At 40.0% G+C, this 26718-nt stretch overlaps 1 protein-coding gene across 1 annotated transcript; it reads right to left on the bottom strand.

Moving 5' to 3' along the window:
• Positions 1-1314: 1314 nt before the first annotated feature.
• LOC123648036 (zinc finger protein 474-like) lies at positions 1315-26718 on the bottom strand. Its single transcript, XM_045565735.1, has 2 exons — positions 26532-26718; positions 1315-3092 (listed from the first exon to the last, which is right to left on the bottom strand). The coding sequence occupies exon 2, from the start codon at positions 2878-2880 to the stop codon at positions 1828-1830; it is 1053 nt and encodes a 350-aa protein (XP_045421691.1). The 5' UTR covers positions 2881-3092; positions 26532-26718; the 3' UTR covers positions 1315-1827.

Genomic DNA, 26718 nt, shown 5'->3' with positions numbered 1-26718 from the left:
TGAGGCCACTTTCCCACAGACATGTGCGTGCGTTCTCAGGCCTGAGCAGGGCTCGGAGTGCTCCAACACAGCCACGTCCTCTAGATGGCCTCCCCCTACTCTCACCTAAATGCACAAGTCATTCAGGGGCCACTGCTCTCCTCTCCTCACACTCTCCCCTCCAGACGACTGGGTGAGTCAGGAAGGTGTCCTCTTGGGACGCTGTGGGCCCAGGCCAGCCTCTTTTAGCAGTCGTGACGGAGTGAGAACATGCCGTGCCCAGCCTGTTGGCTCCACTCTTGAGCACAAAGTATGTGTTACAACAACAAGCACAAGAATCCTGACCACACTCTTCCCTATCTCCAGATCTGTAATGAGGACGTTTGAAGTAAATGCATACCATCAAGAAACAGGGCTGCAAGTCAGAACGCTAGCAGAGTTCCTGATTTGTGGCCCTGAGACACACATTCTTTTGCTCTCTGAATCCAGACCCCACACGTTTTGGAAGAAAAGCAACAGTCAGAAGATGGGAAAAACAGATCATGTTTATGAGACCAGCCTGAAGACCATGCCACACTGAAGAGTTTGGTTTTTCATATGGCAAAGAAACTAGCGTTTTTTTTTCTTCAACGTTCATTGGAAAACTTGCCCAGCATCTGTTAGTCTGACTCTTCGGCTTCAGAATCATTGTCTTGGAATCTCCTAAACCAGTAAGACCATAATCATCTTATTTTAAACATGGACCTTGAGAAAAAGGCCTAGACAGTCCCCAAAGTACTACAATAAAAAAGTAAGAAATAAAAATGGAATTAAAAATAAAGGATGCACCGTCCCCCACCAATCCCTCTGTTTCATCTTTTACAAATGCTGTGTAACCTTAGTTTTCCTAAGAGTTCATTTAAAGAATCCCTGCAGGCTGGGTGTGTCAAGCAGCAAGCCCGGGATTCGATATTCTATAAGGCTGACACAAACAGTGCATCCAGCAACTGGCTTTATGGCAGGACAAAGAGCCTGGACCATACCCCATCTTTCAGGTAGTCACCCTCATAAGCATCCCTTCCCAGTCCTGGTTGATGAAGAAACTTCAGGTGAAAGCCCAACAACTGTTTACCACATAACCTGGGGGCCCTGGGATCATGCTCATTTAGAATGGCCCAAGCAGGAGGTCAGAGCCCTGTGTTCAGCCCAAACACAGGGCACAGAGCAGCAGTGGGATTAAGCACCTCCCAGAACCATGAACATAAATCTAGTTGCTGGGGTTAATTCCCTACTTACTATAATCATATAAGTGTTAATAGAAAACATGCTGTATTTACAGAGCATGTGTATTTCTGAAAGTGCTCCAGTATTTAACTGTTGCTAAAGTCATTTGGGGTCTTTGACACAGATTCTATTTTAGTAAGATAAACTCAGCATGACCCAGCATTGCCAAAAATGAATTCCTAAGGTAGATGACTAAAATAAACCAGCAATAAATATTGGCTGTTGGAATGGGAATTATATCTCTGTAATGTAGACACAGCTTTAATGACTCATTTTCAAATTACAGTCTCTCCAAGGGATTACTGGTATGAAGGATCAGGGAAAAAAGAAGTCCATCTCTCTTTCTTTCAGGCAGCAGAATTGAAGAGGAAGATGAACCCATCAGGCAAGGTTGTTCTTATATCTGTTTTGCCAAGAGAGCTATAGCTCCTAGAGTCCAACAGGGAGTCAAACCGCACAGGCTACACTGAGGCAGAAATAGGTCAGTGAAAGAAAAGATCCTAGGGGCTGAGGCTGCTGATTATGGGGGGAGTTTTCTCTCACTCCCTGGAGGCAGAAGGTACCACCAGGTCCACCTAATGCACCTCACGTGGCATGAATTACCTTATCAGTTCCACTGGGTCCTGCCAGGGTCCTTTGCTGCTTGGGATTAGCGGGCTCCTTTAGGCCACCTTTACTCCCTAAGGTCAAATTCTGATCTTTTGGCCCACGAGGTTGAGCTTTACAACTTCTCTGATGTACCGGGAGGCGGTCTGGGGCGAAGGGCCGGCCACAATTCGGGCAGGGTACAAGCTGAACTTGACTTGCTCCCTCTTGGCTCAACCGTCCCGCTGGAAGGGGCTGAGGCTTCCGTGGCAGTGGCCGGCGGAGCTCTCTGGGGAGCCGGTCATTTTCTATTTTCCACTTCTCCAGGCACTTGGGCTCATGAATCGGAAGAGACAGGGAGCCAAATTCCCTACCGCAAATGTAGCAGATAAGAGTCCTTGGTCGGGCTGAGCTTCCACTGGGAACTTTCCTGAGACCAGTGAGACCGTCAGACCTGCTGGGGTTTGGTGCTGGGGGGTCCCCACCCTTTGGCCTGCAGCTTCTCTGGTGAACAAGAAGTCGGTCTGGCAGGAAGGTGCGGCCGCAGGAGCCGCAGGGCAGGAGCTGGGCCTGGGCACTCCCACACGCAGCCTCGTCTGCTGCCCGGAGACCGGGGGCTCCGCGGCCGCCGACGGGCTGCGGCCTGGGGGGCTCCCGCCTCCGCAGGTGCTCGGGCAACTTGCTGTTTTCTACGCGCCACTTCTCCAAGCACTGGGGCTCGTGGATGGCAAGAGACTGGGACCCGAACTCTCGGCCACAGACGTAGCACACCCGGAATCCAGGCCTGCGGGCCGGGATCACAGGGGGGCTCAGCGGGCTTCCCGACATGATTCTCCTACTTGCCCGTTTTGATAGTATCACAGTCCCAGGTCTATTTTTCGGAGCGTTCGTCTTTATTTTTTCACCAGGATTGGCACGCTCTGTTTCGGGCAAAAGGCTGGAATGGGGCTCGCTGGCTAGGATAGCTTGGCTGATAAGGAAGGTGGGTTCTTTAGAATGGTGAAAAGTTTGTTGCAATTTATTGGAAACTCTTTTCTCCTTTCCTCTTTCCATTAACAAAGAAGTCTTTCTCCAGTGCCTGCTCTGACTTCAGGTCAGACTCATTTTGGGCTTTTGCTTAGAGCGAAGGTGAGCGAGGTTGGCTGTCCTGGGGTTCACACCGCTGCCAGCGCCTCAGTCCCAAAGCCCGTGACTCAGAGCTTCGTTGCAGGGCAGCAGTCTGGAATGCTGGAAAGTCCCCAGTAAGCCTCAGATGTCTCCAAAAGCTGTGGGGGAGACACAAATCAAGAAGTTTTTATGTATAAACACACACAAACGCACACACCTCCCCTAGACTGTGAGCTGATAAAGGGCATAAAGGGCAGAGGGTTGCTTTTTTGACCTTGTATCCCCTTTGGCTGGCATCGTAACCAGCACCATAGGATTTGTTCCATACACTTTGAAATAAATATGAAGAAATTCTTCATCATGAATTGTATCGTTACCATAATGAAAGTAGTGTTCTGTCCACAGAAAAACTGACAATTACAGCACAGTGTAGACACAGGTGGCAGAAACCAACAGGCCAGGGAGTGAGACCACAGAAGAAGAAACCGAAAACTGAAAATTAGATTAACGAAATCAGCAGGTCATATGAAGAGACCTCCTGAAGCCCACAGAAACTTCCACCACCTCAGGGATTCTTAACTTTTTAGTTCCACGGATCCCTTGGACAGTTCTGTGAAGCCTATGGACTTCGTCTCAGAACAAATGTTTTTGAAAGCAAAGAATAAAATTTTTATTATTACAAGTCATTGAAAAAATTTGTCAAATATTTTTAGTTGTGATATACATTTTAATTGAGAGACTTCTTGGGCTTCCATGGACCTGAAACTAAGAACACCTGCAGAAGAAGTAATTTAATGCAATAGTGAATATTATTAATATAAGGATTATTAGGAAAACCCTTAGAGGGGTATAACTCACCATGTATCCACTTTTCTTTATTATGGGAAAGGGATATTAACAAAGTGTGGCCACAATTCTCAAGCAAAGAAAGCAACCTAGGCCTACACTCATGGGTATCTGCAGCTCTTCCACGGAATAAACATGCTCAGATGCTACTTAATGCTCTTTATTTTAGGTATCATACTTACTTTCTTGTTTTATGTATATATATCTTCCAAATATTTTTATAAAAACAAGGCCACTGTATTTTCCACACAAACCAGAAGAGAGGGCTGATAATATCCCATTATGGGAGAAGCCTAAGTTTTTATCTTGGGAAAAATCACAGGTAAATTTTACCATGGGTCTATAATCTAACTCCAAAAATGATTGTTTTCATAAGCCTCAAGACCTTATTCATTCCCTGAATGATGACCCAGATAAGGGTTGGAGACTCTAGAGCACACATCCTCAATCACGGAAGGAGCAAGCCCTACCTGATGGGAGGCTGGACCCTGCACACCACGCAAACACTCAAGTTCAGGCAGAACAAGGACGGCGGTGCTGGTAATATGGAAACACGGGGCATTGGGTGTGACAAGGGACGAGAAGAGCTGGAAGACCTGTGCCCAGTACCTGTACTTTGGTGCCAAGAAAGGTCTGAATCTTTGCCATGAAGAATATCGAATCAGGTCTGGCGTGGAGAAGGAAGTTGTTCTTCATTTTGACAGATCCTAAGACAGTAATATTAACACATGTGGCAAAAGTATGTGTTGGCCCCAGAGTGACCAGCACAGAAAATGAAGCTTAGGGAAATTTATCACTTGATCAGCACCATCCAAAAGAGAAAGTAGGTCTAGGGAACACAGGAATGGGGTAAAAATATTTCATTGGGTTTTTATCAGCCCATGGGCAAAATCACCCCCAAACTACTCTGCTTCATCGGCTCTGCTTTCTTGTTCACCAAGGACCTTTAGTATTTCGTTTTCCTTGACACCAAGAAGCTGCACACTAACACCACTTAAGGTGACATATTACAAAAATTAATGCGATCAAGTAAATTTCCTTCCCCTGAACACCCCCCTTTTCATACATACACATACACACTCGTGCGCACACACACACACACACACACACACACACACACACACACACACATTGTCAATTCTGTCCCCAGCCGATTAGAATACTGAGAAAGCCCCATGTCTTGCCCTGACAACTCCTCCATCTCCCTTCTGATAAGGTAAGAGAAGTAATATTTACTGAATGCTAATTACATACCAGATATTGCCCTAATTTTTATAAACATAATTATAGTTAATTTTCAAATGGTTATGAAGCAGGTATTATTATTTCAATTTTATAAATAAAGAAACTGTGACTCAGAAAAAAGAAGTCACTTGCCCAAGACAGTCCGTTTCTAAATGACAGGACTGGGAATCCTTTCCAGTTCTCTTTGGCTCCAATACTCAGCTCTTTCCATTATTCATTCGGCCTAAATTCCACCGGCAGGGCCTCTTCCCTTCAGTTTTCATCCCCGTTTTAATGTACCATTCATATGCCTGGTGGGAAGGTAACAAAGCTCCCACAGCCTTTATGCTTACCTTTAGGGGAAGGAGGAAGCGAAAGGGATGAGGGGGGACAGGGCACAGAAGGGAAACCTCGGAGATGGGAATAGCAGAAAAGGGACTGGATTACTGAAGGCAATGCTTTTCCTTAGGTGGAGGGGACCATTTAATTTTACTATATGTAAGTGGTTTTCTAGGTGAAGGTTTTTCCTGAGTGATGGTCGATGCAGATCCTTTTTCTGATTGCACCAACATCTTAAGAAAAATAGAATCAGCCAGGGGTAGGGATGAGTGAGGGGCTTGGGGTTTGTCAGCAACGAATGATGCGTTTCGTCTGTCTTTACAACAGGCACAGGGTGACAGTGAGGGCTGCCCACAGAGGCCAGGCGGGGTTCAGTCTGCAGCCACTTCACTATTTGATTAAGGATGGATCTTGACCGTACACAAATGTTGGTGTACTGCAAATATTTTCTCTGCAGCAAACATGATGAAACATCATACAATTCTCATTTGAATCTTCATCTTTTCTTTATTCTACTATCCCTTTCCTCCTCCAATGTCCTCTTGAAATTTTTTGCTTATTTTGAGTGAAGTTATCAAAGTACGAAAGATGAGGTAGCTGGAAGCTAGTGAAATTTAGGGGAACTGAGGTGTCTAATAGAGAAATTATGATGTTTCTGCTAGTGATTCTGCCAAGGCAATGTGCCATGGCCCAGCATGGTCAGATGCTCTACCCTATAAGTTAGTTCTAAAAGCAAAAGTGCTGGAAAATACTAAATACATATACTTAAATCACTTAAGGAATTGGCCAGTCACCCAGACACATCGTAAAGCAATGTTGCTAGTCTATAAAGAGAACTATTTTGCAAAGCCAGACAGTTTCACCCAAGCATCTCTGGAGAAATGTTCACTCCGTTGGCCTGAATTATTCATTTTGACCATATTTGCACATAGGACATGTAAAGAATGTCTTGGAAGGCATCACATTGTATCAATATGATGCCTTTTTCCCATCCCCTTTGGGGTTCATGGGAAGGCAGAGACAAAGTCACAAAGATGAACGTAGTAGCCATGGAAATGCAGAACCCTTCTTGGCATTAGAAGGTGTTTCTCTAAAAGAGATGAGGAAAAGCACAACCAGAAGTATGGTTAAATCTTTTAAAAAGTAATTTAGTCCTTTGAAATAAAATATAAATGGTCCATGACATGATCGCTTCCCTGTTAATATAGAACCCAAATTATTTAAATGGATGAAAATATAAATAAGGAAGATGGAGTTGGGGCTGATGCTGGCTGTGAGCAAAATTCTAAAATAGAGGAGTTTTGTCTTCCAGGTCCTGCATCCACCCCACTCAGCAGCCTCCGCTCTCCCAGCCTACTTTCCTCATATACTCTCCAGTCTTTCTTCCCTAGGAAATCTCGTTTCAGAAAGGAGCTTATGGACTTGTTCACACCAAGGCTTATGACTGATGAAGTAATATCTTTCCCATCATCTGGCAGAGACAGCTGGTTCTCTACCAGTAGCCATTCTGCCAACTCCCTCAAATTAACAGAGTACCAATTTTTACCTGAACACATGATTTCCCAGTTAAAAGTCTACAAGCTCATTTGTAGCTAGTGGAAGTATTGTGTGGAACTTGTAAGAGGATTACAGTCTATTCCTCTCCCTTTCCTTCGTACTGATGCTTAGGATATAAATGTGATGGCTGGAGCTCTAGCAGCCATATTAGAACAGATTACATCTGCATAACCCTTGATATAACAGAGCAGAGACTTGAACGAACTTGGGTCCCTGATAATGTTGGAGCCACGATCTGAGCCCTGGAGTGCCTTCCTTGGACTTTTATTCATGTAAGAGAAATAAATGTTTATTTGTACTTTAGCCACTTTTTAAGGGTCCCTTACTCACATGAAAACCTAATACTAATTGAGATGTATCTATATTTTAATAGTGGTCATTGGTTTAGCACAAATTAATTCTAATAGTGATATTTCAAATTTCAGGATCTTTTTTTCATTAGAGAATTTTTTGAGGTAGCATGTGTTTTGGGGAAAATTTGAGTTATTATGTATACCCTTTTTCCTGAAAATCAGAAATAAAAATCTTGAGGCCAGGCCTGGTAGCTCATGCCTGTAATACCAGCACTTTGAGAGGTCAAAGCAGGAGGCTAGAAGTTCAAGACCAGCTTGGGCAATATAGCAAGACCCAGTCTCTAACAAAAAATTAAAAAATTAACCAACCATGGTGGCATGCACCTGTAGTCCTACCTACTCAGGAGGCTGAGGCAGGAGGGTCACTTTTGCCCAGGAGATTGAGGCTACAGTGAGCTATGATGATGCCACTGCACTCCAGCCTGGGAAACAGAGCAAGACTCCATCTCTTTAAAAAAAAAAACTATATATACCGAACCAATGGTTCTTAAGAAATTGATTCACAATACTTCCTTTCCTAGATATTTTATTTTTAGGAAAAAAATTCATGATATATTTTTCTTATAGAAAATAAAAACCTATTTTTGCTATAAGCTATGAGATATTAACGTTGTGTGGTTTTTAACTTATTGTCTCTATCCTCCCAACCTTCTTTTCTATACTCAGCTTTATGATGCTGGTACTGGGCCTCTGCATGGCCCATTTCTGCTTTGCCAGTTGGCTCTGTGTTATGCTTTGCCAACAAGTGTACTGGAAAGAGAATCAGAACTGGGGGAGGGAGAGGGACTTACTTCTTTTTAAAGCCTCAACCCAGGGACATTGCTTTCCTCCTGCAGCAGCAGTGCCTTCCTGTTCAGCAGCTGAATCCAGTTGAACTACAATTTTTCCAACATTTGTAAGACCAGACTAACTGACCCTCCCCCGCAAAATGACACCACCAGCCAACCTGTGCTGCCTCCCTGGAGATCTGGTTTTCAACTCCATAGGGGACTTCTTCTAAGTTTTTAAGTTTTAATAATTCAAACTGATATATAACAACCTTCAGAACACAAGTAATAAAAATCTGTGATATTTAAGCTCCATATTACTTATTACAATAAATGTAAATGCAAAGGAATTCTATCAAAGCAGCTTAGCAAATAGTAAGATGGATATCTTAACATTTAACCCTCAACTCATTCAAACCACTGAAGTGCATTTGTGTAATTTGTACACCATCGTTATGTTTCCAGAGCTAGAAAGTGTTGCTCTTCCATTTGCCACTACCTGAACAAAATAATAAGGGGAAACCTGCCATTTTACATATGTTCATATTTGCCTAAGTTTTATATGACACCCCTTCCCCTGCTGCCCACCCAGCCACAAGGTTGCCACTGCCACACAGGGGGTCCAAGTAAAGTGTCCCTACTGGGGACTGAGGATGACCAGGAGTGCCGAGGGGAGCTGGTCCGGCTCAGTCTGGCTGGCTCTGCACATTCCCTGCTGGGCAGCACCTGGGCCGGCAGAGCCTGCTGTCCTCAGTGAATCCCATGTGAGTGGAAGAGGCCATGTGAGAGCAACCGGGAAGTGGGAGCAGTATGGCTTAAGAAATACAAGAAGAGCATTTGAAAGGCAAAAAATGGAAACACTTCCACAAAAGTCATTTAATCTGAAGTGTGGCTTTGAGGGAATGTATTGTTCTTTCATTTTCATTCAATCTAACTGTCAGTCCTGGACATAAGGTCTATGGTGTTAGAAAAGCTACGAAAACAAAAAATGGGAGAAATGCACTCTTTACGCTTCAAAGTAGAGCCCTCTGCAGGGACATTTTACATTGTTAAGGCTTATAATATCACCCTGTGAAAGCTATTGTTACATCAAGACTATAATTTTCACTCTATATTGAGTATCTAAATCACAGAGTACCCAACAGTCCTGAATGCCACACAGGTATGACTATATAATTGTAATACTGACATTTGGTGGAAAACTGGTTATGGAAACCATTAGTATAATCACACTAGAGGCCTATAATGTATAGAAATTCAAAGGATAAGCAAAAATCCCCAGCAAAACAAAAAACACAAACAAACAAAAAAACCCTGGGGGAGTCAAGCAGTTTGACAACAAGTCTTCAAAGGAATTTCATATACAAATTTTCTCACATATTGGATAATTCTGCTCCAATAAAATAGCTCTATACCAATAGACCTTTGTCAAGACTTTAAAGCATTGCCTCAAAGGGCACATCTGGCCCACAGATACGTTCTTTCTAGTCTGCAAAGAGTTAAAAATGTTTGACTTTGTTGCAATTGTTTTAAAATTGAGAGATGTAACATAAAATAAGCATTTTTTGTTTCTCTTGAAAGGGTTGAAGATCTGGCCAAGCAGAGCCCACAGTCCCAGGTGGCAACATCCAACTGAGCAAGGGCTGTGCCTGCAGGTCGGACTGCCAGTCTTCACTCTTCCAGTTTCTTACCAGCCTGCTTCACTCATTTTTGGTTCATGCTTCAGCTTCAAGGGCATTTCAGTCTGTGACCATTTGCAGCTCTTGCTTGACAGTGTCCTTTCCGTCATTTTCCCCTTAATTAAATATGTGAAAATCACTCCAAGGAACTGGGAATCCCAGCCCTTTAGAAACTGGGAATTCAACTGAAGTATTTTCTACAGGCTTTAATTACTAAAAACAGAACATATTTATTAGTAAACATTTAGAAAGTAATCTTCCTAATGAAGATAGATTGGGCCTGAAATGTTTGGTTCTAGGAAGGAGGAAAAAATACAAAGAGAAAAGAAACAATCAGTGACCTAAGAAGAATTTTCATAAATTGTTGGAGGGTCATAGGAGATGACACATACAACTTCACAGAGGAAAAAAAATATTAAGCAGCTCAGTGTTTAGAATAGCTATAGGTGGGACAATGGAAGAAAAAATAGAAAACAGACCAAAAAATGTATTTTGTGGATCATCTAAACTCTTTGGAGGCATTCCCATAATTATGTTATTATTTAGTTATCGTATTATTAAATATTATTATAATTATTTAATTATCAATTGATGGAACAAAAGCTACTCTTCTATTTAAGCCAGTAGACCTTGTTTTACCATTAAAAGACTCCCCAGATGAGGACTATTGGATGTCTTATGTTGTATTACCAGTCTAAAGAAAGGATCAGTCAATAACAAGAACTATAAACAAGCTATTAGCAATATAGACTATTGTTGGATTTTAAAAATTTGGTCTGGAAATACTTCATGAGAAAATTATGCTTCCTTGTGGGGATTACAGAATTTGGCGCACGCTTTTTCTTTCTGCCAAGTTGACTTTTCTGTTAAGAAGTACCTATAAATGAGTATGAGTCAAAAATTTATAAGAACAGTATAGTAATTTCTTCTCAACATAGAATGAGATCTATATCCATCAAGTGTCTAATGATGATGTGTTATGATAAAAAACATTGGGGGAAAAAAGTACAGATACCCATGTTTTAGTATTTAAATTTAAAACACTACAAATAGATGCCTGTGCTTACCAGCCCCCATGAAGTGATATACTTGCACAGAGTGCCCGCTATTTTCACACTCTTGATTGACTGTAACTGGGTGCAATGCTTTCGGCACAGACTTCCAAGCCACAGGGTGGTAGTATCAGAAGTGCAATCACTGATCCAGTGTGTCCAGGTGGAAACAAACACAATGAAGAATACAACTGCCCTTGAAGGGAGATTTCTGGCCAGGAGGTGGCATAAAAGAGACGGGCCCCACTGTATCCTGGGGGAACCTTTCAGCCACATCTCCTGCTCACCCTGCAACAGTCTCAACATTGTGTCTTAGCTTTATCCACCTCCCCGAGGCCGGTGCCTCCTGGAGCCTGGCTAACACTTAAATTGATCATCATTACCATCCATTACAGACATCAACACCTTTGTTAATAAAGCTCTCTCCACCCAAAGCTGTTTCTGAGGAAAATTCCTGGGAAGGGAGTCAAAAACAGCAGTGCCCGTAAGGCGGAGATTCTGCTGTGGGTATGGGTGAATGCGCCTCTATTTTCTGATAGGCTCACCATGACTTCCCTGGTGCTGACTCCGGAGACGTGGTGGTTTATAAACACCCACACGCTAAGGCTGTTTCTCAACGTGGGCTTTTCGTTGCTGTTTTCCCCACATCTCTCAACCTTCTGGGTAAATATGTCATCAAAAAGCTATTGTCATTCCATTTGACATCACTGACTCTTAGAAACAAGACACTCTTTCAGAGGCTGCAAGGTTAGTCACCGATGAATCAGAACCCTCAGTACTCCAACTTTTGATTTATCAGGAAAGCATACGTAAGATATCCTCTGCTGGATGTAAGGCTGGTGGCAGGTACCCCTCCCTTCCCTAATGAAAAAGAAGTCCTTCCTATCCCTCAATACGTGCCCCAAAGCTGAAACAAAGAAATTCCTCACTCCTGGCACTGACATCTCCTGGCCAAAGAAGCTCCCATCCCCAGCCCTAAGAACCTATATAAACCCGCTCAGACTGCTGGGTGGGGCGGCCTCTCTAGTCCCACTCGTGGGACTGTGAAGCTCGCCTGGGTCCCTCTCTCTCGGGGACCCGTTACCCCACCCGGTAGCGCTCCAATAAAGCCTCTCTACTTATCCCTTTCCACTCTGCTCGTCTTTCTTTCTCTGGCACCGGCTACTTCAAAGAAACCTTACACTGGAGAAAACCACTAGAATGAGTCTCCTGGCGTCTAGGAGAAACTTATTCATTCTCTGTGTCCCCAGAGCCCAAGCAAGACATGCACTATGGTGACAGTTCTTTACTTGAAAACCTCTTTAGCTTGCAGTTTAAATGTTCTGTGGCTTAAAACTTAGTGAAAGCCTCTTTCCACTGCATGCTCAATAACCATCACATAGCAAAGAAGTCGTGAGAGTATCAACTGCTTTGTCCTGTTTTCTTTTAGTAAACAAAAGGAAGATCCATGTGTATATTTTAAGTCACAAATAACATTGGAAATATTGGGATAGCTGACTCGAAGAACTTAATTTAAAATCAGCTTTGTGGATGCTGATTTTTCCTATCTTTCTTTTGTTTTCAACAGGCTCTTTTGTCACCTTCTGTGTTCTATTTCACTTTGTTTCATTGTTTTCATTGTCTGTCTCCACTTTAAGTCTAGGACAAATAAGGACAAGATGCCATTAGGAAGAGTGAAGAATATAGCATCCCATAGTGTCTGGGTTTTCCATTTGGTTGGAGGGATAAAGGCACTGCCATCCAGCTCACTGCTAGAAAAATGTGGCTTATATTTTAAGTCCATTATATTCTGGAAAAAGCAGGATTAGAGGTCATGGGCCCAGTCTAATCACATAAGTCCTCAAATGTGGACAGCTTTTTCTCTAGTCAGGAGAGAGAAACTGCACCAGAAAATCTGAAATGTAAAACGGGCTCAATTAGCTGCTGCTAACAGTAAAGACAGAGGAAGGAGCTATGAGTCAAAGAATGTGGGAATGCTCTAGAAGCTGGGAAGAGCAAGGAAACATTCTCCTGTAGCACTTCCAAAAAAAAAAAAACAGCCTTGCTGACACCCCAATTTTACCCCAGTAAGACCCATGTTGGACTTCTGATTTATAGGGTTATAAGATAATAAATCTGTGTTATTTTAAGCCACTAATTTTATGGTAGTTTGCTGCAGTAGTATTAGAACACCAAAATACCCCAAGAGAAAGAAATAATCTTTGTAAATGTAACCTCTGACAGAGGTTGCTCAGCTAGTTTTGGCCACACCGTGCCCTAGAATCTTAATAGTTGGGGCAGCATTACCTGTCTGTACTAGAAACACCACCATGGAAAAACGACTCCATTCCACAGGCCTTGCTGAGATGCTCGTCCCTCTAGAATGAGAATTATAATACAATTCATCCTAAAGTAACAAAAGCACAACCATTCACATAACACTGTATGGTGGGTTCCAGTATTTCTCTCCAGCTCTGGTGAGAACACTCAACCAGAATTGGCAGAGGAAATAATCTGGTTAGATTTTGCATCCTTCTCAACGTGGCCAGCATGTCTTTCCTGCCCACACTTGGAGCGTGTTCTCCCCTTTTCCACCTGACTATATCCTTTGTTTTACATCTGCATATTTATATCAGACAGAGTCTTCATTAGCTATTTCCTTCAGAAACTTCACCTAAATACACACTACTCCAGCCCAATTGATTCTATTTCTTGTTAATGAGAATGCTGTGTGCATAACAAAGTGTTGCTTTTCTTCCTTCAACTGTGTTCTCAGGACCACAATGAGCCTTCTTTAACGATTGGAGGTGGGTGTCTAAACTCTTCCTGGGTGGAAAGAATCACTTCCAGCTTGGATTCTGAGCACATTTCCATTTTGCTGAGTCATTTCCTACATGAAGTCCCAGAATAAAATGAATCCTCCAATGCGCTGTCCCATGACACTTTCTGTGTGGCCCCTGGGCATTACTGTTTATTCAGCACGTGCCCGATGCGTATGCACTACAGAAACATGAGCAAAACAAAGATGGGATTTGGAGTACACTGTAAAACAGTATAAGAACATTGGAGACACCGCCTGTAATGCCCAGAAAGTAGATTTCAACTTAATTCATGAGTGAGACTGAATACTTTTATCTACAATTGAGTAGATTTAGAGATTTGAAACTTCTCCACAGGTAGAAGAGGGTCACACAAGGGCAAACTATTGCACTAACCCGATGTAGCTGTCCTAAAAACAGGAAATCCCTTACTATATTCACGCCTGTACGCTTTCTCCTGAAGAAAGACATGCACAGTCATTCAGATTTAATTGCAGTTTACATTTTCCTAGGTATATTTCATTCTGTTTGGTTTTATCATATCATGATCCCTTGAAATGTATCTTGCCACCCAGATGTTAAGAATTAATATTATTAATAAGTTTTGAGGTCTGATGATGACATTATAAATTGTATTTTTAATTTCAGTTTGTATTGAGATAATTGTAGATTCACATGTAGCTGAAAGAAATAAGACACAATCCTTTGTACACTTGCCCAGTTTCCCCCAATGGTAATATTTTGCAAACCTATAGTGTAATATCTCAGCCAGGATATTGAAAAATTGTGGGACTTGGTTTGTGGCAGGAGGGATGGATGGATGTGTGGTGCATGTGAGTTTGTCAGGGAGGAGTCCAAGTGTGTGTATGCATATGAGAAGATGGGAATGTGTGTGAGTGGATGGGTGTGGGTGTGCACTTAGGTGTGAGTCGATGAGTATGAGTGTGTCAGAAAGATGGGCATGAGTGGATGAGTGTGTCTGCGTATGGGTGTGTAGATGGGTATGATGCGTTGATGAGTCCTTGTGGATGGGAATGAGTAGATGGGTGAGATTATGAACATGTGTATTAGTGCGTGTAGGTGAGTGTGAGTGTGTGGATGGATATGAATGGATGGGTGTGGTGGTATGAGTGAATGGATGGGTGTGAGTGTGTAGATGGGTGTGAATTGTTGGATATTATCTGCATATGGGTGTAAGTAGATATGAATGTGTAGATGGACATGAGAGATTGAGGATGTGTGGACAGATACGAGTAGATGGGTGTGAGCCTGTAGGTATATGTGAATGCATAGATGGGTATGAGTGAATGGGTATGAGTTTGTAGATATGAGTGGCTTTGTGGGTATGAGATATGAGTAAAATAAGATGGGAAAAACAATGATGAATAATTGATATAAGTAACTGGAAAGATAAATTGGAAATAAGTCATAAAAAGCCTTCCAGCTAATCTCAAAAATTTTCATTTCCCTATGGGAAATGGGAAACATTTTTAGATTTTCTTAAAACATACATCACATAAGATTGAAAAAAGATCATGAGTAACAAATCTGGAGAACTTTAATATTTAACAGTTAAGGACTAGACAAAGGAAGTTCTTCTGCTTCCTAAATGGATGCATTGCAGACTTTCCTTTAAAAAGCAAACTTTTACTAAGAAAACAGATTGCTCTGATTTACAAAAATGTAATTTGCCCTAACTTCTTAAGACTGTGTGTACTACACAAAGCCAGACATGTATGGCATGTTCCTTCCAAGACTGAAATGTTTAATGTTGGTTCAAACAGTCACCTTTATGTCCCATCTTGAGTTACTAGTAGCTGACATATGTCTAAATATTTTTGTTTAAAATTTTGACAAATATTTCTGGACTAGAAAGTGAGCTTCTGCTATAGAATTTTGCTTCCTTTAGACAGAGCTTAAAGAATGAAATAATTTATTTTTAATGATATGTTCCCTTTTAATGCCAAACCAATTCCCCATTCCTTTTTCTGTGTGAAATGGAATCAGTTCACTCAGGCCTTAATTTTGATTAAACTGTCACATCTGGGAGGTTTCCCTCCCAGAAGTCCAAGGTCAAGCAAATTGTAAAACACATTGGTAAGGTGTATTCTAAGTAAAAGCAGAAAAATTAACTTATAGCAAAGAATCAAGTAACTACTTTGCTAGTCCCCACCCCAAAGTTATTTTTGCACACCCTCCTGTAAACTCAGACCTAGGTTCAAACCCTAGCTCCAAAAATGCCTATTGCCTGTGGAATCAGGAGTGATATATGGAATTTCTCCCTGTCTAGTTTCATCATATGTTTAGTGGGATGATAATGTTCACCTTGCAGGATTGCTGTGATGATTAAAAGTAAGATAAAATACTTAGCACACTGGTAGGTGGTAAGTATGATATCATCATGGCTATTGTATGGTTTTAAAATCTGTCTTCTTTCATATATTTTCATAAATAATGTATCAGGCTGGAAAACTGAATTAGGAGGCTAACTAAGATTCTTGAAATTATTCTTCCTTTTACTAAAATATTCTGAGAATTCCAAAGTTTACATTCTCTAGCTAATTCGAATCACATTTAATTCAGATCTTTTTTAAAGAGATGTTTTAACCTTTAGTTCTGAAAAGGAAAGAAATGAAAAGTTATGAGAAATTGGAGTATATTTTCTAGAATTATCAAATCAGTATGAAATATTTTAATCATGCTGGTTGCCATACACGCAGCCCCCTGCTAAGGCAAATTGCCTGACCTTCCGGTGCGGTGGGCCCAGGTGGTCATGCCCTGGAGCACATTAGTGAACCCTTGATCCCTGGCTGGAGCTGATTGGAAAGAGCTGGAAAATGACAAAAGGTCGGCTCGCACAGCTTAACCGTGGACAGGCCTCTTTCTCCACTCTTCCAAAGAGGGAAGCAGGGTGGGGTCTCCAGCTCTGCTCAGATTTTTGAAACAATTGAAGAAAGAGACCTTAATGAGGATAAGGCCAAAAAACCAGTGGGGGTGATTATTAACACTCTACTCAGCAGAAATAAAAATAACTTGGTTGAGAGATTTCTTTGACTTTCCCCCTAGAATTCTCAAACTTTTGTGAAAAACGACTTATTAATTATTTTGGTGTCTGGACCAGAGAACGAAGTCCATTCAACTCTGGGCTAGGAATCCCCCTAGGACAGGTAGTCCCTGTGTTGCCTGAGGCCTGGTTGTCAGAGTCCCCGGGTTTCCAAGCACAGGTATCCTTATAATAAATGCCCCACTGGCTGGGGATACTGGAGCCAGGCAGGAAGGTCCTGCCTGGAACTGGGATTTCTGTAATCACTAATCTAGCCCAGGATGCTGCCTCAGGTAGTGGAATCCAGAACAGATATTTTGTGACATCATTTTTTTTTTTTTATCACCGACAACACTTACTCATTAGAGATATTTCCAAATAACCCAATTCTTCCACCCATGAGTTAACAGGCTAATTATTATATCATGTTTACTTCAGTACTGTATCTGTGAGGATTGTGTGTCACTACAAACAAAGAAAATACCACTCCAGTCACTTAAAGAAATAGAGGAATATTTTTGTTGTTGTCAGAGTAAGAAGCAGCTTACAGAGATGAGCAGAAGCTCAGCAATACCAATGCTTCAGTGACTGCCTCGGCCTTTCCCACATGATGGCAACTACTGCACTATGACGACAACATAATTTAAACGATGTCCACTCTTTTCTGCTCCTTTCATACAAAGCAGATGGACCACTGCCAGTGTCTGAGTCTGGTTTATGCTGCCATAACAGAACACCAGAGACGGGGTGGCCTATAAAGAACAGAATCCTATTTCTCACAGCTGTGGAGGCTGGGCAGCGCGCAATGAAGGCGGCAGCGTTGGTCTGCTGAGGCCCTTCTTGCTGCAGCCCCACGTGGCACAAGTGGAAGGGCGAGCAAGCCGGCTGCATGCTGCAGGAAGCCCTGTTCTGCAGCCTTAATTCCATTAATGGGAAAAGAGCCCTCATGGCCTAATCACCTCTTAAAGCCTAGTTTTAATGCTATATCACTGGCAACACCTGAATGTCAGAGAGAATTAGTGGAGGGGACAAAAACATTCAAACCATAGCACCTAGGGTCCCCAATACTAGGGTCTAGCAGGGCTCTTCACTTGTGAGAGTTTTCTGTGATGGTTTGTGTTAGCCCAGCTACCAGGTGAACCTTTCAGAGAATTCGCCCAACCTAGGGTCATGGGACACCAACACGCATCATAATCATCCTCTTCCTTTCACTCTCCTTCTTTACTTTTCTTGGCCATTCATGCCCAGAGTCCTATCTACAGACGAAATGGCAGTCCACTAAATGACCAAAATGACAAATAACTCCTAAGCTGCCTTAAAAGAGTTTTCCTTCTCTAGCTAAAGAAATAATTAGTTCACCCTGGATCACAGGATGGCAACGGGCAGATGAGATGTACTTAGTCATGTCCTCATTTGGTTTCAGTGGGCTTTGACAATTTTTTAATATTTTACTTTTGTTCAGTCACTGCTCTTTCTTACCAGAAGGGTTGTAAGCTGGTTTTCATTTACTTGTTCATACCATCAGGTTCCTTGTTTTCTAATTTTTCAAATACCAGGATCTAATAATACCATGATTATATGGAAAAAATACGTAGAATAGAATAATATCTCAAGACATTATGGAATCAATATTTAAAAATACATACATTTAGGATCTGTCCTATAAATACTATGTGGAAGAATGACAATTTTAGGCCACAAATCTTGATACTTTTTAGTTAATTATAAATGTATAGTTACAAAATTGACAATGAAACAAATTCAGTTATATTAAAGATTATTAAATTATTAGTGAGTGACAGTAAAACCTATTTTATTTAAGCAAAGAATGAATAGTGCTCATTTAAGTAATTTTAGCTAAAACAGCATTCCTGTACTACTTCTACTGGAAATCTCTGTTGAAAACTTTATTTGGAAACTTCCTATCACCCATAAAGGCTCCAATAGTTAAAATAATCAAACTCCACTTGACATGGTGTTTTACATGAGAAATAGGTTAACTGAAGACAAAAATGTGGTTTTAATTTTTGTCAATTGAAATGTCATGTGTTTCATGTATAAGATAGTTCAGTTGGAACTGAACAGATACAACCAATCCCAGATTTACCTTATTTTAATATTGCACAATAATTCAGTATTTTTGAAAGGAAATGCCATGAACTGATTCAAGTAATGTTAGTAATTAGCTCTTTATTATGCATTTATGATTTTTAAATGAAACATAATGTAAATAGTCTTTCACAAAGTAAATATATGCATTTCCATCCTTTCAATGAATATATATATACTTGATTGTCAAGAAACTGGAATTTTATTAGTTTTATTTTTATTTACTTATTTCAGAAACAGGGTCTTGCTGTGTCACCCATGCTGGAGTGAAGGGATGTGATCATAGCTCACTATAACCTTGAGCTTTTGGGCTCAAGTGATCTCACCTCAGCAATCCAAGTAGCTGAGACTACCAGCATGTGCCACCATGCTCAGCTAATTTTTATTTTTCTGTAGAGACAGGGTCTCACTATGTTGCCTAGGCTGGTCTTGAACTCCTGGCCTCAAGTGATTCTCTCACCTCAGCTTCCCAAAGTGCTGGGATTACAGGCATGAGCCACCACACGTGGCCTGGTTATATTTGTTATCACCTCACTGAGCACTCTGCTTCATACATGTTAGTACACACACACACACACACACACACACACACACACACACCCTTAAACATCTCTCCACATTCCTTTCTAGGTCAAGGGAATATACTGATAATCATTGTTGTAATCTTCATTTAGTAATTAATCCATGCCAGAATGCCAGTCCATCTAACACTTATTTGGTCATGATATGCTGGATTATAACTAAGTCAAATGGTACTAATAAGGAAAATTGTTGGCTGAGAATCTAACTGAAAATTGAGTTTTGGGGGTTTCCCAATTGCTTATTTCTTCTGTCTCCAGTTCTCACTACTTACCTTTTTGTTCTTTGTTCATTTAACAGCAATTTTACCAAAATAATATTGTCACCATATCTTTGAGCTTGGGAGAAGTCCCACTGGTGGTGGGGCCAGGCTGAGAAGGCAATGAGGTCGAGTTCCTTTGTCCCAGCTCTCCAGCGAGAGTCTCTGTCTTACGTGGACTTGCAGGATCAGGGAGAAGGGAGCAAGAGAAAGGTAAAGGGCACCAACAGACTCTCTAAAAACTATTTAGCATGTTTTTATTTCCTATATAATTGCTATTAATCATTTGGCAGAAAAGAAAACATCTTATCCTACTCTAGTCACCTGTCATCTTCTTATACTTTCCTCCTGCTTCCCTTCTTCTGTTTTTTTTTTCTGCTTTTTGCACCTTAATACACCTCCTTCCCCATATTCTTTCATTCCCATCTCCATTCTATCTTTTCAGTATTAGATAATCTCTTGCGACATTACATCAATTCATATAGAAGCATTGCCACGTGTCGCGTGAAGTGGTTGGTTATTCCTTTTGGACGTTTTGGCTGCACTCACAAGTGTGCTGCCGGGCAGGTGGGTGGGCGTCTCTCACCACCCGGGGCTGTGTCAGCCTGGAGGTGAATAAACACTTCCACTGTCACCCCTGCTGACCTGTTTCTCAGAGAAATCATATTCAACTCCTTAGATCGCAATCTGAACTCCAGTCTCCCCTGACTAGACGCTCCATGGTTGTCCCACTACTCTCAAAATAAAGTCCAAACTCTTGACCTTGAAGGCCCTCTGTCACCTGGCACCTCCCTAAGTCTCTGGGTATCCTTTTACTCTCTTCTTTCTGAGCTCTGCCTCAGCCATGTTCACCCCTCAGTCCCTCAGATAAGCCCCTTTCTCATGCTGGGGCAGGTTGGGGTGGGGGACCGGGTAGGGGCTTTGCGCATGCGCGTACCACTGCCCGAGCCTCCCTCCAGCTCTTTGCCTGGCTTTCTCAGCTCGCCCTTCAGATCTGAGTTTAAGCATCATCAACTCTTAGAGGTCTTTCCTGACTACTCTTTCTCAAATAATTTTTCTCTCTCTCTCAAATACACCACACACACACAGACACACACACACACACACCTCCACACATACACTGGCCCGTACATGTGCATACATGTAACTGCTGCCACCACCACCGTCACAGTTATGTCCGGTGATGTCACCATTTTTCTTCACTGCACTTAGCACACATATTTTTGTTTTGTGTGTTTGTTTGCATGTGTGATATTTATTCCTTCACTTGGATGTAAACCCCAAGACAACAGAGACTTATTTGCCGTCTACATAGTTATATTCCCAGCGTCTAGCCCAGTGCCAGGCACACTGTAGGAGCTAACAAAATGTGCTAAATGTTGACTGAGCTGAGTGAGATGAGCTTGATTTTATATTCAATTTTTGAACAAAACTCAAGTTTATTATTTAAATAGAGGAATAGAAAACATAAGACGACTTTTGGAAAGGAAGGTTTAACAGCCGGTTTTGCAGTTTTCTCAAGTCTTAGGCATACCTGACCATTTAACCCTTGTTCATTCTTCTTTATAATACTAACTCAAGGAATTAGAATTATAATAGTGTAATATATAGGTGTAGAAGTGTAACTGTACTGAATCCAAGATATATGAGAATCCAGCCCAGGACCGTGAACTGGACCAAGCACTGCACCTCATGGTAAAGGTTATCTGTGAGGTAATAAGCAGTCAGAACAGGTGGCTGGAGTCCCCAGGACAGTGGAGCTAGACAGGCACCAGGGGCGGCTGTATGGCCAGCCCCTCACATGCACGGGGGGCCGCTGCGTGCATAGGTAGAAAGCTGGCGGAGAATCAGGGAGTCGGGCTTTCCTGAGCTGACTTTATTCATACGTTACCCCTCTTGACCATATGAGTTCTGAGTGCTCATGACTCAAAATTTAATTCTCCTTGGAAGTCATATCTCTCTGAACAGAGCCTGAAAGTACCGGATACTCAGAGGAGGAACAGTTTTAAGACCACAGGCTTTTAAATATCATTGTATGACTTTTGGAAGGTATTTCATCAGAATTCCTTGGACATTAGAACAAAGGCTAACAAACCATGGCCCACAGGCCAAATCTGGCCAGGTGTCCATTTCTTTTTGTAAATAAAGTTTTACTGTAACACAGCCGTGCTTAATCATTTATATATTCGTGTTTGACTACTTTTTTCCTACAATGGCAGAGTATATGACCTACAAGGCCTAAACGACTTACTATCTGGACATAGATAAGAAAAAATTCTAACCCTTGCACTATGGCTTACAAGTGAGACTTCATTTTAACAGTGAAACACCTAATTATTAATCAATGTGAATTTATAAAACAGCACTCAACACAACCAGAACCCTACCAAGTTTTGCTTGCACAGAACTCCATCAGGCTCTTCTTACTGTTTTCTCTCAGACAAATGCTTGGCTGCACTGCACCCTACATGTGCTATTTGCTGTTTGTTGTCACTTTTAACCTATTAACAAGTTACCTCCTTTACATTTTCTCTTTCTATTGTGCCCAACATGGTGTATCCCTATTGCCACACTTGTGTGCTGTGATATTTAGAAAATGCTTCTCTATGTTTATAAGACTCCACAGGAAACATCACTGCTCCCTCAGGAAGGGTGTTCTGGAATTGTTCACATTCTTCACCATTTACAACTCACTTCTAGAATTGCATATGCTCTGGAAAATGTATCATTCACCAGAGTCTGAGAAAATGATTTCACACAAATTACATATTCATTTAAATTATGTAGACTCAGAAAAGAAAAAGCCACAGTAAGGTCTAGTTTGTATAATAATACAAAAAGCCATAATAAGGCCTAGTTTGTATAATAATAAATAAATTTCTCTTATAAATAATATATAAGATTCAAATTCTAAAATAAGCTGGAAAATGTAACTGATAGAAATGATACATTTTCAGGCTCAAAAGGAATGGATATTTTATGGCAGTAGTAGCAAAATTAGGAAAGGCTGGGAAATATTTTTCGATAGTAAACATTTGAGTGTTGATAATTTCTGTCAATTCATAGGAATATGTGAAGACATTTAATCTGATGTTTATTTTACCAGATATATATTTTTCTGTAATTGTGAGAAATACATTATTAAATAGGCAACAGGGTATATGTCATACATAATGTTTTCTTGCAGAAATTGTGAACAAATAAATATCTTCCTCTTCTTTTCCTCTCTCTAGAACAGTGTCTGGAATACAGCAGACACTCAAATTATCAAATGAATGAATAAATGAAAATTAAGTTCAAGTCACATTCATATGAGTTTGAAAAATACATTTTTTATTGGGATTATGATTCTTGAATAAATTTATAGCTATATTTTTGGCTTTTGCTTATTACAGAATCAGGTTACTGGCTAGGGAAACATCTGGGCAACATGCAAGAAGGAATGCCCAATCTGATTCTAATTCTTGTGTATGGTTCCACTGGCAAGCAGTCCTGGAAGATCTTAACTTTCATATTTATTTTGAATAGCTGCTTCACTACCTACAAGCCAAGATAAGTTGGCTTATTAAAATTAATGATGCCAATAAGGATAGACAAAGAGATCCATGTAACAGAACAGAAAGTCCAGAAATGTATGGTCAATTCACATAAGTGGTCAATTCATTGTTGACGAAGATGCCAAGACAATTCAATGAAGACAGGAAAATATTTTTCAAAAATGATAGTAAAACAGCCAGATACATATAGGGAGAAAATTAATATCAATTACCTACTTTCACCACACACAAAAATTAACTCAAGATAGATCATAGAGCTAAATATAAAGCAAAAACTATAAAGCTTCTAGAAGAAAGCAAAAGAAAATATTTTCATATTTTCAAAGATTTCATAGACAATACAAAAACACTAAATATAAAAGAAAAATATAATAAATTATACTTCCTCTAAATTAGAAACTTCTGCTCATTATAAACACTATTTAGAAATTAAAAGATAAGTCATAGATTAGGAAGACATGTTTGCAAGACATGTATATGAAAAGAAATATATATGTATAAGCTAAGACAAATAACCATATTTTTTAAAATAGGCAAAATCTTTGAGTAGATTATTCACAGCAGATAATGTATAGTCAATAAGTTCACGAAATAATACTGAACATTATTAGTTGTTAGTCATCAGGAAAATGCAAATAAAAATCACAGAGATACCATCAGACACACATACTAGAAGGCTTAAATTTAAAAGACTGCCAATACAAATGGAAGACGTGGAAAACTGGAACTGTCATACATGCCTGGTGGGAATGTGAAAGGTGAGAACCACTTTGGAAAACTGTTTAGTAGTTTCTCATACAGTTAAACCTACACCTACCCAAATGGTATTGGCATTCTAAATAATTACCTAAGAGAAATGAGAGTTTATGTCCACAAAAAGTCACATATAAATGTTTATAGAAGCTTTACTCATAGTAGTGAAAAACAGGAAACAACCTAAATATACATCAACAGATAAATGGATTAAAAATAATGGCATATCAGTACAATAGAATATGCTCCATAATAACAATGAACAAACTATTGATATACATAACATGGATCTTTCTGAAAACATGATGCTGAAAAAGTCAGATACAAAAGAGAATAAACTGAATCATTCCATTTTTATGAAACCCTAGAAGATGAAAACTAATCTGTAATGATGGAAAGTACATCAATGATTACTTGGTGGGTAGGTGAGTAGGTGGAGAATTGACTACAAAGTTTAATGGGTGTGTTCTTACATTGATACCATTGGTGGTTACATGAATGTAATCACTTGTCAAAACTCATCAAATTATATGCTTAAAATGGGTGCATTTTATTGTATGTGGCTTATACATCAATAAAAAGGATATAAAAAGAAAAATATTTTAAATGGACAAAAGATGTGAATAGATCATTAAAAAGAGATACAAATCTCCAACAAGCCCATGTAAAAGTGCTCAACTTCATTAGTCATCACAGAAATGCATATTATGACCATAGTGACATACCATTTCCTACTCATTATAAATATCTATCCTGTCACCCATCAATTTCACTTCTAGTGAATCCAGAATAAATGAAAACATATCCACTGAAAGACATGCAGATTTGTTTTAGATTCTACATATAAATGAGATCATAAGTTTTTGTCTTTCTATTTCTGGCGTATTACACTTAGCATAATGTCCTCCAGGTTCATCCAGGTTGTTGAAAATGGCAGAATTTCCTTTATTTTTAAGGTTTAATAATATTCCATTTTATATATATATACCACATTTTCTTTATCCATTCATCTGTCAATGGACACTTAAGTCATTTCCATTACCTTGGCTATTGCAAATAATGCTGCAATGTACAAGGTAGTGCAGATGTTTCTTTGACACACTGATTTCATTTCCTTTGAATATATACTCAGCAGTGGGGTTGCTGGATCCTTTGGTAGTTCTATTTTTAACTTTCTGAGGAACCTCCATTCTGTTTTCCATAATGACTATACCAATTTACCTTCCCATCAACAGTGTACAGGGTTCTCTTTTCTCCTCATCCTTGCCAACACTTGTTATCGTTCATCTTTTTGATAATAGCTCTTGTAACAGTGTGGATTTTGTTTGCACATCCTAATGATTAGTGATGTTGAGCATCTTTTCATATACCTGTTGGCCATTTGAGTAGAATGGGGGTTACCAGGGGCTGGAGGATGGGGGTGAAGGGAAGATATTGGTCCAAAGGTATAAACTATCAGCCATGAGATGAATAAGTACTAGAGACCTAATGTACAGCATGGTGACTATAGTTAATAATAATGTATTTTATATTTAAATTTGCTAATATAGTAGAATCCAAGTGTTCTCACTACCAAAAATAAAAGGTAACTATGTGAAGTGATGAATATTTTAATTAGGTTGACTGTGGTAACATTTCACAATGTATGTATCTATATATCAAAGCATCTCATTGTGCACGCTAAATATATACAATTTTTATTTGTCAATCTTACCTAAACAAAACTGGAAAAAATTTAAAATAAAAAAAAATTGGGGGAAAAAAGACTTGTGCAAGTTTATAGCCACTTTAGTTATAGAAGGCCCAACTAGAAACAAACCAAACACCAATCAATAGAATAGATAAACAAATGTGAAATAATTAGATAATGCACTTATACTCACCTGTAAAAAGAATTGAACTACCAATATACAAAGCAACATGGAAAAATTTGAAAAACATTCTGCTGAGCCTAAGTCAGATATAAGAATATGTATTGTATGATTCCATTCATATAAAGTTTATGAATGGCTAAACTACTCTTTGGTGATAGAAATCGGAATGACGGTTACCTATGGAGGGAAGACTGGCTGGAAAGGAAGTGAGGAAACTGTGGAGTGATAGAAATGTCCTATCCCTTGACCGAGGTGATGGTAACATGGTATGTATCTATTAAACTCATTGATTTTAGGAACTTGAATTTAATAACTCAAAATTGGTTACACTTTACTCCTTGTGGATTTATCCTAATTAGTAAAACAAACAAACAAAAAAACCCCAGCCAAGTCAATTGAGCCTTTAATCACCCCTTTTCTTTCATGGATAATCTGGCTAATAAATACATAATGGATTAATGTTAAAAACCTACTTTTTCTACTTTTCTTTGAAGAAAATTATTTTAAAAAATCATCCTTTTACATGGAATTTGATTATCTTTTAGCTATTAGTACATTTAATTCATAGTTCACTCATCATTGCCAGCATCGTCCAATGATGTAAAATGATATTTACTACTTTGCTTAGTAGTACTTGAGGTTTAAGGACTAATTATTTTTCTTTGGATTTATTTTCTATAGCAAGGAAATATTTACTGTATACCAGTGAGAAGGATGTAGAAGAGACCAAAAATATCTAAAATAAATCGTCGTTATTAGTTGAAAGGAAAGATTTGAGATTTAAGCGTTACCAGACAAAAGAGCATACCTTCTGGGAGCCTTATCTTGTATCATTTGTTCCGTTCTTTGCCTTTCTGTTTTGGTTAACATGGTATTCTGAGTGCCTCTGAGTATTGAAGAAGGAGGCTGGTGGAAACAGAGGTGGAATAGCTGAAAGTTCCAAGTTTCACATCCCCTCTTGCAGGTGTTGGTATTAGTATGTGAAGCTGCTAGGT

The sequence above is a fragment of the Lemur catta genome, chromosome 12 (assembly GCF_020740605.2).
Source record: "Lemur catta isolate mLemCat1 chromosome 12, mLemCat1.pri, whole genome shotgun sequence".
In the NCBI taxonomy this organism is placed as follows: domain Eukaryota; kingdom Metazoa; phylum Chordata; class Mammalia; order Primates; family Lemuridae; genus Lemur; species Lemur catta.
This window is presented reverse-complemented; position numbering and strand designations above follow the sequence as displayed.